The following is a 16,898-nucleotide window of genomic DNA, read 5'->3' as shown; positions in this document are numbered from 1 at the left end:
TTATTTTCAAGTAATTTGCGTATGTTTCATTGTTGCGAAAGAGATGCTCACTGTAGAGAATGAATATTCAGACAAATAAAAACAAAATAAAACAAAGTAAAAGCCTGCCAATCTCACCTAAAGACAATCATTCTTAACCCATTGGTGTGTATTTTTTCATAACTCTTTTATACTGTGTGGTGTCTATGTGTATGAATTTTAACCATCAAGGCAGTAGAAGGAATTTTAATAAATCTAAAAGCAGTAATGAAATAGAAAGCAAAAACCAGTAGATTTGATTGGTACAGCCAAAGGCTTACTCTTGAAAAAGACCAAGAAAATACATAGATCTTTATTGGTCTTGCCAGAGGCGTTTGAACCAGAGCAACTCCATCATGAATAGGGGCTAGGTAAAATAAGGCTGAGAGCCACTGGGCTGCATTCCCAGGAGGTTAGGCATTCTAAGTCACAGGATGAGATAGGAGGTCTGCACAAGATACAGGTCATAAAGACCTTGTTGATAAAACAGGCTGTTATAAAGAAGTCAGCCAAAATCCTTAAAAAATCAGGAAACAACAGGTGCTGGAGAGGATGTGGAGAAACAGGAACACTTTTACACCGTTGGTGGGACTGTAAACTAGTTCAACCATTATGGAAAACAGTATGGCGATTTCTCAAGGATCTAGAACTAGAAATACCATTTGACCCAGCCATTCCATTAGTGGGTGTATACCCAAAGGATTATAAATCACGCTGCTATAAAGACACATGCACCCGTATGTTTATTGTGGCACTATTCACAATAGTAAAGACTTGGAATCAACCCAAATGTCCATCAGTGATAGACTGGATTAAGAAAATGCGGCAAATATACACCATGGAATACTATGCAGCCATAAAAAAGGATGAGTTCACGTCCTTTGTAGGGACATGGATGCAGCTGGAAACCATCATTCTCAGCAAACTATTGCAAGAACAGAAAACCAAACACCTCATGTTCTCACTCATAGGTGGGAATTGAACAATGAGATCACTTGGACACAGGAACGGGAACGTCACACACCGGGGCCTATTGTGGGGAGGGGGGAAAAGGGGAGGGATAGCATTAGCAGATATACCTAATGTAAATGATGAGTTAATGGGTGCAGCACACCAACATGGCACATGTATACACATGTAACAAACCTGCACGTTGTGCACATGTACCTACCCTAGAACTTAAAGTATAATAATAATAAAAAAAAAAAGCAGCCAGCCAAAACCCACCAAAACCAACATGGCTAAAAGAGTAACTTCTGGTTCCCCTCACTGCTCATTATATGCTAATTAGAATGCATTATCATGTTAAAAGACACTCCCACCAGTATCGTGACAGTCTGCAGATGCCATGGTAATGTCAGGAAGTTACTCTATATGGTCTAGAAAGGGGAGGAACCCTCAGTTCCGGGAACTGTCCACTCCTTTCCCTGAAAACTCATTCATAATCCACCCCTCATTTGGCATATAATCAAGAAGTAACAATAAAAATGGGCAACCAGCAACCCTGGTCCTGTTTTGTCTATGGAATAGCCATTCTTTTATTCCTTTACTTTCTTAATAAACTTGCTTTCAGTTTACGGACTAGCCTAGAATTCTTGATTGCCCAAAATCCAAGAACTTGCTCTTGGTGTCTGGATCGGGACCCCTGTCTGTTAACAGTCTTGTCTAGGGAAAAAAAAAAACATAAATGAACAGCATGTGGAATATGAACAAGAACATAACTATTAATAGACAGATGGAGAGTGAAAACCTAAGAGAATACAATATTTGTAAATGTGTAAGAATGTTATCAAAATGCTTCTGGAAAAATGCTTAGTAAGTCTCTCACGCTCACCTGTACCAGGGGTCCATATTTCTAACTTTGGAAGTGCCTCCTGGATATGCCCACGTGGGTGCCTGGCCATCCACTCAAATCTAACCTCTCTAAAAAGTGATTCTCCCCTACTTCCTTCTCACACAATTGTGTGGCCAGAGCAGCCAGACCAATGGCTCCAAACTACCCCCAAGTGTACTGATAATAAGGAATTCATGCCATTTAATTTGGGCACATTTATCTCAAGATCAAGAACGTAGGTGTAGCCCTGGGCCAGGGGAGTCAGGGTGATACAGAGAGAAGGTGGTACCTCTGGTGTGGAGGCCAAGGACTTCGGACAGTTCAGCCACATCAGGTGGGCTCTTCGTGTGAATTAGATGACCTCGATGTTCTTTTTAACGCTCATGTTGTAATACATTGAAACCCTAGCTTCAACACTTTAAAAAGTTCTTATTAGCAAATAAATTACAGACTGAACTCCTGAATCATTTGCAGCCATTTTTTATTCCAAACATGTATGTTTTTGTAAACCTGACATTTCCCAAACAGTGCAAGTGAATCAGAAGTGATTGCTTAGACTTTAATACACGTGACATTGTGAGGCAGTACACCCTCCCCCCACCCACCAAAATTCCTCAGTGGAAATGTACATGGATGCATCAGTAAAGTTCTGGAAGTGCAGATAGCGTGGGTGCCTGCCATGCAATTAATCACTCGTAAAGCTTTTAAACTCACTCTGCCAGTCACACCGTGCACATTAGAATTAAAACAACAACATCAACATAAAAAACCTTAACACAGTCTGAAACCTAGATCATTGTGCTATAAAGCATTGCACCATGTTGGGCAATTTGTTCACTTATTCCCCCCATGTGCTGAAAATTCAGAAGACATCCCAGAAGTTTCATTTTGGCCCTATTGGCTCTGTGTTCTCCCTTCCGCCATTCTGTGTTTCAGAAAATATTCTCCACTGTGTGTATGGTTACTCTATACATATCAAAATATCAACTAAAAGTGTGCATACTAAAGCATTTCTGAAATGATGCTCACTTTCTGCCTTTTGTCTACTAAAGGCTCCAAGTGACAATCCTTTCCAGCACCTCTAAATTTTGAGACGTTTGAGCCAAGTATACAGTTCACCAGATGTACGTTTCACACGTAACCCAGACACAACTGCAAGCACCTGGCCATAATGCCTTACCCCAAAATAAGTCATAACCTTTCAAAAAGCCACCATGCTAGGGTTCCACAGGTAGCATACAGCACGCGGATCGTTTGGGGATCTGCTCTGCTTCCGCATGGAAAACAGGACATTCCCAGGAGTGCTGTTGGGTTTTTGTTTTAAACCTCATTGCGTTTGGCTCAAGGGCAGTAGCGACATGATTTGGTGAAGGAGGACTTCCTATTGGATCTTCTACAAAGTCTCCCATACCTCTGAGTACCCACGATGCTGACAGAGGTTTCCTGAAGAACTGCCTGAGGAAACCTCAGGGTCGAGTGATTTGGAGTGGATGCCTGTCAGTTGCCACTAAGCCAGTGGACCCTGCCCCTCCTGCTAGTGTCCCCTTGTTTTTAAACTTCACGGCCTCTTCTTTGTGACAGCTCTACAGCTCACGTGGGGGATGTTCCAAACTCTCCTGGGTCCTATGTACATTGAGCATAAGCAAAACTTGTTTTAAAAAAGGGGCACCGTTTTACTCAATTTTTACAAAGGTCCTTTGTCATATTTAAAAAGCATTTCAGTTCTCTGAACAGTTGGTTAAAACCACATTGAAGACTCAACTAAAAGCTGAAGGAAACTGAAATAATACTGCTCAGGAGAATATCTTATAGGATTCCACAGTGAACCCATGGAAGCAGGAAGGGGTGAAAGTAGAACATACTGTAGAATTTTCAAATAATATTCTGGAGGGGTAACAGACACAGCAATCCACCCCATCTGCTTCCCCTGAGAGCATAGAGAGGGCTTCTGAGCTGGGAAGGAGCTTGTGAACTGCCCAAATTGAGAGAGCGCTAATGATAATGATATGCTTAACTTCTCTATCACTGCGCAAAATGGTTAACTCCCCAGTCCCTGTAGCCCCACCTGCTACTAAGCATGATCAGACCAGCAGAGGCATCATCCTTCCCCAGTTTCCTGGGGAGGCTTTCAGTATCTGCTCAAGGTGACGCCAAGGCTGGTTTTCTTAAAACCTGCCTTTATAAAGTCTTAGTGACCTCCTGGGTATACAGCTCCTCATGTGGGTCCACCCATGCAGAATCAAGCAGAAGCAAATAGGTCCTGGCTCTGAGACTGCCCACAGGAGTCTGCCCTTCTCAAGCGGGGCTTTGCTGGCGGGCAGAACATGGGCCTGTGAGTCACCCTTCTACACTGTCACCAACACACCTACACCCCTGGCAGGAGACAACTTAGGTGCTCTAAGTGCATGTGGCCAAAGCTGTTGATGGTGCTGTTCCAGGAATATCACCTAAGAATCCTAAATGCTTCATTAAAGAAAACATGGCATTATGAACAAGAGTCCATCAAAGGAAAGCTGCAAATGGCATCCCATCCAAAAAGTCCACGTCTCATACACCATTGCATTTTGCCACCCTGAGGCAAAATGTCCCTGAAGTGTTCTCTGGGGAACCTCCAGCACCTTGCGCAGTGCCTGACACACAGCAGGGGCCTCAGAAATGGCTGTTAATCAGTGACTAAAACCCACGCAAGACTGCTTTTCTTATTGCTTTTGATAAAACTCATAAGTGAACTCTGAGCGAGAGTTGGTTTCTTTGCCTCATCCTGCTGCCTGTAGCTACCTCTGTGCCTTCATCCCACAGTTGGATGCAACATCCCTGATTTCTAGGATCATCTTGGTTCATGCCATTGACCCTTGGTTTTTTTGGTCTATTCCCATGTTCACCAGGAAGAGAAGCATGAGGTTACATTTGTAACCTCCCTGCAGCAGAGTCAACTGCATAATAAGAAGAGACCGAAAGACACACCTGCTCCATGCCAGGTTAGTACCCACCCATCACCCTCATAATTTTGCCAAAACTTTAGATATGTTTGTGAGTATTAGCCAAGTATGTGTATTAAAAATCTGTCTTCCCAGAAGTTGAGTTTGGTGTCCTTTTGACAATGTTCACAGACTCCCAACATGTTAGCTTCCAGTTAAAAAAGGTGCTATAAGAGAGATCCTTGGTTTTATAGATTGTTTCATCCCCACTGGATGCCATGTGTATGTAGCTGGCACTTTGGCAGGCTGTCATAAGCCATTAAGACTCTGTTAGACCCTGCTCTTAGCCCCATGTTTCCTGTCTTATTAGATGGTTATCCATCAGCAGGAACAGCAGCCATAGTTGCTAACGGTTACTGTGTGATCACTCTGGGCCAGGTCAGTGCTGAGCATGCTACATCCATCACCTTACTGCCCTTTCAGAAAATCACACTGCACTCAAAACTAGGCAGCACAGTGTATCTGACGATATATCTACTGTCAAACAGAGAGCTTGGATACTGAAGGCCATAACTCAGCTCTCACACATGCAGGGGGTGGGGAGGGGCCGTGCTCTGCTCAGATCCCTTTGCGTCATTTCTTTTGCAGCATTTACCTGTGTTTCCCTAGGCTGAGGATGCACCTGCGGTCTTCCTTTAGCGGACTGCCCTGAGCTACTGGAGCCATTATGCCAGTAGGAATCGAGAACAGAACGTTTACACCTCCTCTGGGTACAGCCAGCCCCTTGATTCAGGTTGGGACACCTCTGAGGCCTAACTTTCCCTCCGGAGTTCCCCTGATCAGGCTGAGGCTAAAGTCCATGGAGCTCTTCCTGAAATGATAAACCTTTGCCTGGCTTTCTCTCCTTCCTTGTCCTGCTTCCCCCACTCCCTTACTGGTATCCCCTGGGAATACTTCCTTAATAACTTACTTGCACACAAATCCTTGTTTCAGGGACTGCTTCTTGGAAACCCAACCTAAGACATTTTTAAAAAAATGGTTAAATGGTCCTCTCTGGGATGGAATCTGCAATCACCACTAGCTGGGACAGCCAGGGTGGTAGGGGAAATGAAGATCTCTCAACGAAAATGACCAAAAAAAGGCAATCCCTCACAGCGTTCAGACCCAATTCTTTGCTTAGGGGACAATGATTTAGTCCTTGTGGTGTGTGAACTCTGATGTAGGACGTCCAGGATGAGACACCATTCTGAGGTTTACCAGATGACCACATGGCATTGCTCCAAGCTTTCATCCATCATCTGTGTAGAAGGAGGGTGACACGTCTGCTATATAAAGGTGATACAGAGCAGATTTCTTGCTAGGGATCAGGTTTTCCATCCAAATTCTTGTTGGGAATCTTCCAATGAAAAGTACATATGAAAAGACACTTACAGTTCTTTAGCACACGTTAGCACGTGACTCCACACTTCATCGAGGCAATAAAGATGTGAAATGTTCTTAGGGGTCTTGCCACATCCACAGTTTATATGCACCACTGCCAGCCTGGTGGATTCATTATGTGAGGTTTCTTCAACTTATTTCATCTGTAAGTCTTTTTAAACAGCAAGTTCCAAAGTACAGTAAGATTTTCATCCTTTAAAATTTGTATTCATGGATACGTACTTCCAAGATTTTAGGCCAGATATCAGTGCTTGAGTGAATTATATAACTATTTAATAGAAATAATAAAACATCGATACAAATATAAAGACATAATCAGTATAAAAGGCTTATATTTATAAAAAATACTTTAGGTAACAGTTTTCCCCTGAGGGTTGACCATGCATGTTGCATCCATAAATATTGCTCGGCTCTGAAGCTCACTCTCCAAAGTTCAGAGTTCATCTTTAAAGGAAGTGGTGCTGGCCCCGGTCGTGTGACCTGGCCGAAGTGGCTGCCTCAGGCTGGCACCTGGGCTTGATAGAATGAAGAAGAGAACAGCATCAGTGGGGCCTCCGAAAAATCTGGAGAAGATTTTTTTCTTCCAAATATGGAAGATACAAAGATCAAGGATGACAGGCTAGTGATCAGGTCATGTGACTGGTGTGGCAGCTCACTGGTTTTTCTGGACCCAGTCCCAACTGTCTTCATTCTCTTTCCGGTTCTTCTCAGCTTCGATAATTTCTTTGTACCTTCGGCGAAAGAAGCCCATCTGAAAGGCAGAAAGAAAGAGGAGAAGCTGAGTTAGAAGTACTGAAGAATCAGCCACTGTGACCCCAAGGCAGCCTGTCCCTGGGTAGGTGTGACCTGTACTCACAGGGCTGGGGAGGCCTGGAGGACCCCTCAGATTCGAGAAAACACTGGCAAGAAAAACATCCTGTGGAGACATTTTTCAAAATGCACGGACTTCCTGCAGGTGACATTAGGTAAGCTGTTTGTTCCTTGTAAAATGCATCTGGTGTAGTGTTTTCCAGACTGTGTGCTGGGGAATACTAGTTACTGAGAGCTGTTCAAAAGTGTTTGGGAGTAAAAAAAGGTTTCGTGGCTGGGCGCAGTGGCTCACACCTGTAATCCCAGCACTTTGGGAGGCTGCGACAGGCAGATCACTTGAGGTCAGGAGTTTGAGAGCAGCCTGGCCAACATGGTGAAACTCCATCTCTACTAAAAATACAAAAATTAGCTGGGCATGGTGGTGTGTGCCTGTAATCCCAGCTACTTAGGAGGCTGAGGCATGAGAATTGCTTGAGCCTGGGAGGTGGAGGTTGCAGTGAGCCGAGATCGTGCCACCACTGCACTCCAGCCTGGACGACAGAGTGAGACTCCATCTCAAAAAAAAAAAAAAAAAAAAAAAAAAAAGATTTCATGGTCAAATAAGTTTGAGAAATGTGGCTTTTTTTTTTTTTTCTTTTAGAGAGAGTCTTAATGTACAGTGGAAAGTAAAGGATCCATTACCATTAATTCCGGTGGGGAAAAAACCAGGGACCTGACATTTCCCAAGCTTATTTGGCTTTTGATAAACCTAGTATCTTGAGAGATCTTAGCCATCTGTGGAATAATTTAATAAATACTGCTCTCACATGAGAGGCTGTTTAAAGCATCTGCAGGTCTGCATTCTACCTTGCTGTCATTTACATCTTTCTCTCAAACCGGTGGAATCTGTGCTGTCTATGCACCACAGTCAGCAGCACATTCTCACCTAGAACAGGCGTTTCATCCTGACCCAGGATGGCAATTTCCTCTAGCTTAGTTCTGAAAAGACTCTGCCCTTTGATGTTGCATTAGGTCTTACAACTCTTCACATATGGTAAGACAAGTTTCTAATTTTTCTCATAGTCATCACCACCGAACAGTTAAGCAATGTTTGTAGCCCAAAGCTTACCTTTCCTCCCATGCTCTCAGAGACTCGGCATCTCTCGTCCTCGGCTCACTAACATTAGTGGGCTCTGTTTATGAGGTCAGACATTCTTCTCTGCATCTCGCCTTAAACATGGCTGACTGTATTGGGTGTATAAATACCCCAGCTCCCTCTCTCCTTGGGTGGAATAACCCTGAGGTGCATGTTCTACCAGTTTCCCCATGGAGCTTGCCTGCAGAGGTAACCAGCTTGATGACACATCTTTTATTGGCTTCCTTCTCCAACAGTTTTTCCTGAGATCACCTTCCAAATAAATGACTTGCCCTCAAATCATTGTTTCAATCCCCTTGAATAGAAGAAATGAAACAAACACACACACTTGACCTGGTGCTGGTGGGCCTGCCACACTGCAGGTTTGTGGTACCATGGTATCAACAGCCTGCAATTCCCAAGTCATATTTGAAAACCCTCAAGACTCTCTCTGCAGTCTGCTGCCAACAGGGCACACACACACAAGATGTGTCCTACACAAATCATGAAGCAAACCCAGCTGTCACGGGCACATCAAATGTCTTTGTTGTCTGTGTACTTGTCCTCAGGCTTCTTCACTATGAGCCAAACATCTAGGGAAGCATCACAGCCACCCTGATGGTCACAAGCTCCCCCAGGAAGGGAAGGCAGGTGGAGCTCAGGAACTGTCTGTTGCCACCATCTTTCTACCTCCCTAAAGGGGGCTTACTGTCTAAGCCAAAGACGAGAACCGTCAAGGGAGCCACCGGGTATCTTCACCCACGTTGTCAAGGAGATCCTAAGCATTCACTGTGAGTAGAGCTAATAAGGTGGTGCAGTTTGAATGACTGGGAAAGAACAGAAGCTTTCTTAGAACAACTGGCAAGAGTCTTGTGCTCTGAGGCCAGTTTTGTAAACAGACATTGAGTTCCCGGTGATTTCAGCCCTGGAGGTTTCTTCCCAGCATAAGACCACATTCATCAGAATGCCACGTTCTGACGCCCCCACACATATACTTTTCTCTCCTAAAACCTCTTCCACCTTCTCTCTGCAAGAGATGTGGAAAAGTTGCTTGGCTAGAATTTTCTGGATAATTAAGAAAAAGTCATAGTCGTCATCCCCACAGCACACCCACAGAAGGTCAGAAAAACGGACCAAGATGGAATGGAAATCTAAGAAGCTACTGCCTGAAATGTCATTCTTTTGTGATAAAGATGTGGTTGGCCAAGAAAACATGACCAGATGTGGCTGGTCACATGCCGTGAAGGAGAATGTAATCATGAAACTGTGGCTGGACGTAACAGGGAAATAAGATTCTCTAGTACATACCTTTGGCTGCTGATGTTGCAGTGTGTCAATAGTACCAGGTCACTCAGTTGTAATTCCAGAGAAGTCCCATTTCCCTACCATGGCACTATTAAGCAGAATCTTTTTTTCTTTTTTTTTGTTTTGAGACGGAGTCTCGCTCTGTCACCCAGGCTGGAGTGCAGTGGCCAGATATCAGCTCACTGCAAACTCCGCCTCCTGGGTTTACACCATTCTCCTGCCTCAGCCTCCTGAGTAGCTGGGACTACAGGCGCCCGCCACCTTGCCTGGCTAGTTTTTTGTATATCAAGCAGAAAAATTCTGTCCCCTTATTATATCCTGCATTTGTCTTAGGGCTCCTTGAAGGCAGGCTTTGTGCTTTCAATCCCCAGCACTCAGCATCTCACCTGTCCTTGGTACCAGTGCTAAATTGCAAAGGATGCCTCCACACCCTTTACCATGTGACTCTCCAGCTCTTCCCATCATGAGGTGGAGTCTATTATTCCAGCCTTGATTCTCTGCTGAGACTAGCTTTGACAATTGATGATATGGAGGAGATGCTGTATCTGTTACACACTTAGTCCCTAAGGGGCCTTGCACACTTCCAATTACTTTCTTAGAACCCTGCCCTGCTTCCATACAAATGCCTATGTCTAGCCTGCTAAGAGACCAGTTTTTTTTGAAGCCCTCCCAGACTAGCCAACTCCCAGCTGCCTGCAGAGGCACATGTAAGTCCTGCTGAGCTCCAACTGCCCCATTGAGCTCAGTCCAAATTGCCAACCCACAGAATTGTGACCCGCATAGATGGATATTGCTTTTTTTTTTTTTTTTTTTTTTGAGACGGAGTCTCGCTCTGTCGCCCAGGCTGGAGTGCAGTGGCTGGATCTCAGCTCACTGCAAGCTCCGCCTCCCGGGTTTACGCCATTCTCCTGCCTCAGCCTCCTGAGTAGCTGGGACTATAGGCGCCCGCCACCTTGCCCGGCTAGTTTTTTGTATTTTTAGTAGAGATGGGGTTTCACCATGTTCGCCAGGATGGTCTCAATCTCCTGACCTCGTGATCCGCCCGTCTCGGCCTCCCAAAGTGCTGGGATTACAGGCTTGAGCCACTGCGCCTGGCCAGATATTGCTTTTAAGCCGCTGAATACTGGGGTGGTTTTTCATGAAGCATAAGTTAACTGGTAAAGACTCATTATTTTTTTTTTTGCTGACTTAATGAATCAGACAGACAGCTGATAGGGCTCTAGATTTAGCATCAGTCAGGGTGTCTTGCTGAACTGGACTTTTCACTTTTTTTTTTTTTTTTTTTTTGAGACAGAGTCTCACTCTGTCGCCCAGGCTGGAGTGCAATGGTGCCATCTCAGCTCACTGCAACCTCTGCCTCCCAGGTTCAAGTGATTCTCCTGCCTCAGCCTGTCGAGTAGCTGGGACTGCAGGTGGGTACCACCCTGCCCAGCTAATTTTTGTATTTTTAGTAGAGACAGGGTTTCATCTTGTTGGCCAGGCTGGTCTCAAACTCCTGCCATCAAGTGATTCGCCCACCTCGGCCTCCCAAAGCGCTGGGATTACAGGCATGAGCCACCGTGCCCGGCCTGAACCAGACTTTTCTTGTTCATCTCTAAGAGCAAAAGCTGGCTCACTTTCTCATAACTATGCTAGTGTAAGGATTTGATATAGACAGTGTGTAAACAATCTGGAAAGGATTTAGAGCACCTGAACTCACTCTTACATGTGGCTTTCATGTGCTCAAGTTTTTATGTATGCCGTTCTTGCTAACAACAAGGTGAAGGCATCTCTTGCAGGCACCCAGAAGCAAGCTTCTTTCTCTCAGTGGAGTGGTGTCAGCATCAGGCCTGAAAATCACCCCCACCCACCCATGACTGAAACAGCCTTGCAAGCTCTATGCCCCACTCTAACACTGCAGGGCCTCCAGTCCTGTTCCCAACACAGCCCATGCATAATTTCTTGGATGGGAGGTCAGAGTTACCATTGATGTATGCCTTCCTTTTTTTAAGAGTCCGAAGACCATTTCTTAAAACATAATGCACACTCATGGCTAGGGAGCTGTGGGTACAGTAGTGCAGGTGCTACACTGCATTTAAGGGGCTGGGAGATGGATACCACTCACATCACAGATATCAGACGTATAAGTTTACTATAACTGTTTTCCAACAGATGGCAGTAGAGTGTCTTGTTCTCATAAAATCAGGGTTTTCTGAATTTTTTCTGACAGATGGAAGTAAAGAGTCTTTAGAAAGGGGTGCTATTTACTATTACAGTTTGTACAAATGTGCCCTATAGTCTAGTGATGGCTCTGCCAAACTAATATTGTTTCTTTTTTTCGGGGGGGGGGGGACAGAATCTCCCTCTGTCCCCAGGCTGGAGTGCAGTGGTGCGATCTTGGCTCACTGCTATCTCCACCTCTGAGGTTCAAGTAATTCTCCTGCATCAGCCTCCCAAGTAGCTGGAATTACAGGCCTGCACCACCACACTCAGCTAATTTTTGTATTTTAGTAGAGACGGGTTTCACCACGTTGGCCAGGCTGGTCTCGAGCTCCTGACCTCAGGTGATCCACCTGCCTCAGCCTCCCAAAGTGCTGGGATTACAGGTGTGAGCCACCACGCCCGGCCTGGGAAGGTCATTTTCTGGCTTTGAGCCATAGTGTCTTCGTCTCTGCCTAAGAGATCAATGGGATTCTCAGACCTCTTCCAACCCTGAAACATCATGACAGCTTTTTTCTATTTTCCCCCAAGTGAATTCAGGGCTCTAGCCTGTGGGCCACATAGCTTGGTACTCAGGACTTACACTAAGGGGGAACAAGGCTTTGTCCCGTCTCAATTTTTCTCAAAGATTTTTGAGAAATTTTTTGAAAATTCAATTTTCAATTTTTAAAACTTTGTTAATTTTTGAAAGAAACAAATAAAACAGAATTTAATAATATTTTAAATGATTATGAGGTCTTGGAATTCATAAAACACATGCAGTTATGTTCACTTATCTAACTTTTATAGTCTTTCGAACTATCGGATTTTAAGGTCAATTTTACCGATGAGGAAAGTAGGCAAAGGCTTGATGAAGTTGAACACGTAGCTCTCGATCAGATGTCTTGTAAGTGTCAGGACTAGGGACTTGGGAAGTAAGTCGAGGACTCTTAACTCATGTAACATAGCGACTGCCTGATTAGCTCATCAAGAACGGAAAAAATATTCGTTCTCTAAAAATAAAAACTCAAAATAAGCAACCCATAAGAAGTAGTCACCGAAAGTAATTTGCAAGAACCAGAAAAAAGTATGTCATCTTCTAAATGCCCTAGAGGCACAGTATTATTCCCAGCAGTCCTCAATAAATGCAAGTCAGTAAATAAAGAACAGGTCTTCCCAGCTTACATTTTCTAATAGAATGTCAATTAGGAATGAGGAAGTGAAAAACGAAATTTAGCAAGGTTTTTGTCATCCCCTTGAGTAAAGATAATGACTTCGCCGGGCGCGGTGGCTCACGCCTGTAATCCCAGCACTTTGGGAGGCTGAGACGGGCGGATCACGAGGTCAGGAGATCGAGACCATCCTGGCTAACACGGTGAAACCCCGTCTCTACTAAAAAAATACAAAAAACTAGCCGGGCGAGGTGGCGGGCGCCTATAGTCCCAGCTACTCAGGAGGCTGAGGCAGGAGAATGGCGTGAACCCGGGAGGCGGAGCTTGCAGTGAGCTGAGATCCGGCCACTGCACTCCAGCCTGGGTGACAGAGCGAGACTCCGTCTCAAAAAAAAAAAAAAAAAAAAAAAAAAAAGATAATGACTTCAACTAAAGATAATGGCTAAAGATAAAATATAAAAACTAAAGACTAAAGATAAAGATAACACTAAACTAAAGATAGTGACTCTGAATTTGATGATCTAACAAGTACAAATGATCCCCAAATTACCACACCTCGACTTAACAGTTTTTTGACTTTATGATGGGTTTATTGGGATGTTAAATGCATTTCTGACTTAAAATATTATAAGTCAAGGAGCACCTGTAGTTCCTTTGCTTAAGAGATACATGGTCTAAATCTGTAACTCTTCATACACGTGCCAGGAAATGCACGAGCCCTTCAGCCTGCTATAGTACTTCATAGCCAGTCCTACCTATTCCATTACTGCCAGGACCCAAAGTCCCCCTATACTCGGGAAATTAGCACGTCCCAAGGTTAAGTGGGCCTCCTTCAGACATACACACCTGCTCATGTGAGCATGCATGGGTGCCTTGGGGAAAGCTTTGAGAAGCACTGGGCAGATCTCTGTTTTTGTTGCCAGCTGAGCCCACCCGGAGGGTGCTGGGAAATGATTAATGATGGGCTAAGCTGGACGCCCAGCAGCCCCACACTCACTTCCAAGCCAACGGAGTCAATGTTTTTCTGCATTTTTTTCTGGAAACTTCCAGCACTTGCTTCACCATTTGAGGGGCAAGGGGCTCTGTTAACTGTTCTGTTTGTAGCAGAAGAAACATAGAAACCCTAGAGGAGGTGACTCAAGCCAAGCTTTGCTTGGCTGGAGGTCGAAGGAGCAGTGTGCTTTCTGGTTTTTGTGTCTGCTGGTCCTGCAGCTCCAAAGAGCAGCTCCCTGAACCCTCCTAACAGACATACACAATTTTCTGATATAACCATGTATTCAAAAGCAGCCGGAAAACTCCTAGGGAAACAACAGATTGCCCCGAACAGCCCTACTTAGATGGGCGCTGCGTGAGGCATGAGGCCTGACCGAGTTCTGGGGTGTCCACCCTGCAGCAGCAGCCTCTTCGTCCCCAGTCCCCTCCAGGGTGAGAGGGGCCAGTTGGACGGTGCCATGGCATCTGGTCTCTTGGGGGATCCTACCCGCTCCCCAGCCTTTGGGCTGCTTCCTAGACAGTGATTCTGAGGACCTGGGACAAATTCCTTTTTTGGACTAACTCAAGACTTCATGTTTATAGTTCTCTTCAGTTACTTGACTATTTACATAGCATGTCTCTGTCTTGAGATGTCGACAGTGCAACATCAGCCCAATATTTACTCCCAAGCATAAACAAGCCCCCACTGAATGTCATTGGCACATGGTTCTAATTGAGGCAGTGTGAAGGGGGTGTGGTGCAAGCACATAGGCATGTGTCTGTGCATTTTCTTTTTCTTTGGAGGAGAAGCGAGGACGCCCTCCCAGCCCAGTTTGCAGGGAAGGTGATAACCCAGTGGCCTCTGGAGGGGTTGCCAGACCTGACGCATTCTCTGAGACATTTCACAGATTGGTTTTCTAAGTGTTTCTGCCTTAGGTCAGAAGTAATGCTCTCAAATAAAAACCATGAGCCCAAAGCCAGTCCTAAAGCAGCAGGCTCTTGGAACAGCCCCAGCTGACACAGGGTTCGAAGCAGCCCTTTTCAGAGGGCTGGCAAACACATTCTGCAGCCTGCCTCTTCGCCACTTGAGCAAGTAGGTCCTGGGCCTCCTGGGAAGAGAGGGCCATAGGGCTGGCAAAGCAGTCTCACTTCCCTTTGCTCCAAGTCATCTCGGTTTGCAAAAGGGTCAAATGGGAGAGAGAGGGTCTTTGGCAGACAGCAGTGAGGGAGGATGTGGGTCTCTCTCTTTCACTGAGTGGTGGCCTGTATGTTTTGGCAAACTGCAAACAAACAAGGACAGAGCTGGGGAGGGGAGGAGGGTGTGAGGGAGGCAGAGAGAAAGACAGGGAGGGAAGAGCTTGGAGTCCTAAATAAGGGAAGGGGGTGTCTTTCTTTGAAACACCCCATCATCTTCATTCTTTCCACAGAAACCAGGCTGGCTTATATAAGCTGAAGGTATTTCTTAAAGGTGCAAGTCACACATAAAGTTGTTATCCCTCCTGCACCTCTGAACAATGTAACTTTCTCCTCCTAAACAGGCCTTTATGATTGTCTTGAAGAGGTGCCAGGCCCAGGCATCTTCCAACCCAGTCAGGAGCTGAAGGAAAGGAGAGGGGACTCATTTGGACTTTTCTTCCTTTAAAAGCGTTTCATATTTCAAAGTTTTCTTCCTGCATGGTGGTTTGGCTGGCTACTGTAATCCTCGCACATAAAGTTTAAATTATGGCTCCCAGTGTCTGCTAACATCTCAGCTTTGGGAAAGCTGATTAGGATCCATTTCAGAATTTGAAGAGCTGTCTGGTTAGCTTGGGGCCCTCATTGTGGATTTTGTGTCAGAGCCAGGGCCTGCTGCCGCCAAGCATGAGAGGATGCCTGAGATGCCAGCGGATGGGCTTTCTCGAAGGCCGCCGGGGAGCTGCGCAGGGTCAGAGGCAGATGAGGGGCTGGGCTGGCTGAGTGCATCAGCAGGGAGCCTGGAGCTTAGCTCTGAAAAAGGCACTTGCTGATCCTGTAAGGGCTTTCTGTTTTAGGTAAACAGTAGCATCACAGTGCATGTGTAGGTGGGGCCAGGGGTTGGTAGCACAGGCTAAGTCCTGCTCACCTTCAGGGCTTTGCTGAAGCTGATTTTCCTACAAGTCTTCAAGACTAGGTGAGGACTCTGTTGCTGAGGTCAGGCACGGTGGCTCACGCCTGTAATCTCAGTACTTTGGGAGGTCAAGGTGGGTGGATCCCTTGAGGCCAGGAGCTCAAGACTAGCCTGGTCGATATGGTGAAACCCCATCTCTACTAAAAATACAAAAATTAGCCAGGCATGGTGGCGCACACCTATAATCCGAGCTACACAAGAGGCTGAGGCAGGAGAATTGTTTGAACCTGGGAGGCGGAGGTTGCAGTGAGCCAAGATCGCATCACCGCACTCCAGCCTGGGTGACAGAGTGAGACTCTGTCTCAAAAAAAAAAAAGAAAAGAAAAAAGAAAAGAAAAAGACTAAGTGAGGGCTGTTGCTTATCTATCTTTGTCCCTTTACCTAGGGCCTGCCACCTAGTAGGGACCTACTACTCTTAGCCTAGTGAAGGTACTGGCCATCTTGCGAGCATAAAGCATGCAGACCCACAGGCCTGTGTGGTGCTGTGCATGCGGCGGCATGGCCAGCTGCTCCGCTCAGCTTTCAGTACCATGTCATGATTCACGTTTATGCAACACTTTTGGGAACAACCACTTTTGGCTCAGGAGCTCAAGGCAGCAGCAAGTGACCATAGGTGGCAATGCCAAGAGCTACTCTAGAAGGACATTCAAGAGCCACAGTTCTGTAAAGGGAAGAGGACTTCAACACTGTCCCCACCAACCACTGTCTTCAAAGGCCCTTAGTGAAGTGGGCAACCTGTCAGCAGTGGCAGCTGGGTAACACTCAGTGGCTTTCCCCTTGAAAGGAATGGAGGAAGTTACATATGGAATATGGCAATAAGCCAGAAACATTAAGACCTCCCATATAAGTCAAATATGAGGCTGGAGTTTAGGCCATCGATCAACAGGTCTTTGGGTTACTGCACCATACTGTCAACGTAATACCAAATCACTATTCACTATACATAACGTATCATTCTTAGGTTGTAGACAGGGGAATCAGAGTTGACAAG

At 45.5% G+C, this 16,898-nt stretch overlaps 1 protein-coding gene across 2 annotated transcripts in view; it reads right to left on the bottom strand.

The window, feature by feature from the left end:
* Nucleotides 1-2,316: 2,316 nt before the first annotated feature.
* The window catches only part of LOC105480186 (integrin subunit alpha 9), a 387,973-nt gene continuing 373,391 nt past the window's right edge, over nucleotides 2,317-16,898 (bottom strand). For both annotated transcript variants that reach the window (XM_071091443.1, XM_071091444.1), the window contains one exon: nucleotides 2,317-6,961. In XM_071091443.1, the coding sequence (XP_070947544.1) occupies nucleotides 6,863-6,961 (99 nt within the window). In that variant the 3' untranslated portion in view covers nucleotides 2,317-6,862. The remainder of the gene's footprint in view (nucleotides 6,962-16,898) is intronic.

Source organism: Macaca nemestrina, chromosome 2 (genome assembly GCF_043159975.1).
Source record: "Macaca nemestrina isolate mMacNem1 chromosome 2, mMacNem.hap1, whole genome shotgun sequence".
In the NCBI taxonomy this organism is placed as follows: Eukaryota; Metazoa; Chordata; class Mammalia; order Primates; family Cercopithecidae; genus Macaca; species Macaca nemestrina.
Note: the sequence above shows the minus strand (reverse complement) of the source record. Positions and strands in the feature narration are given on the sequence as shown.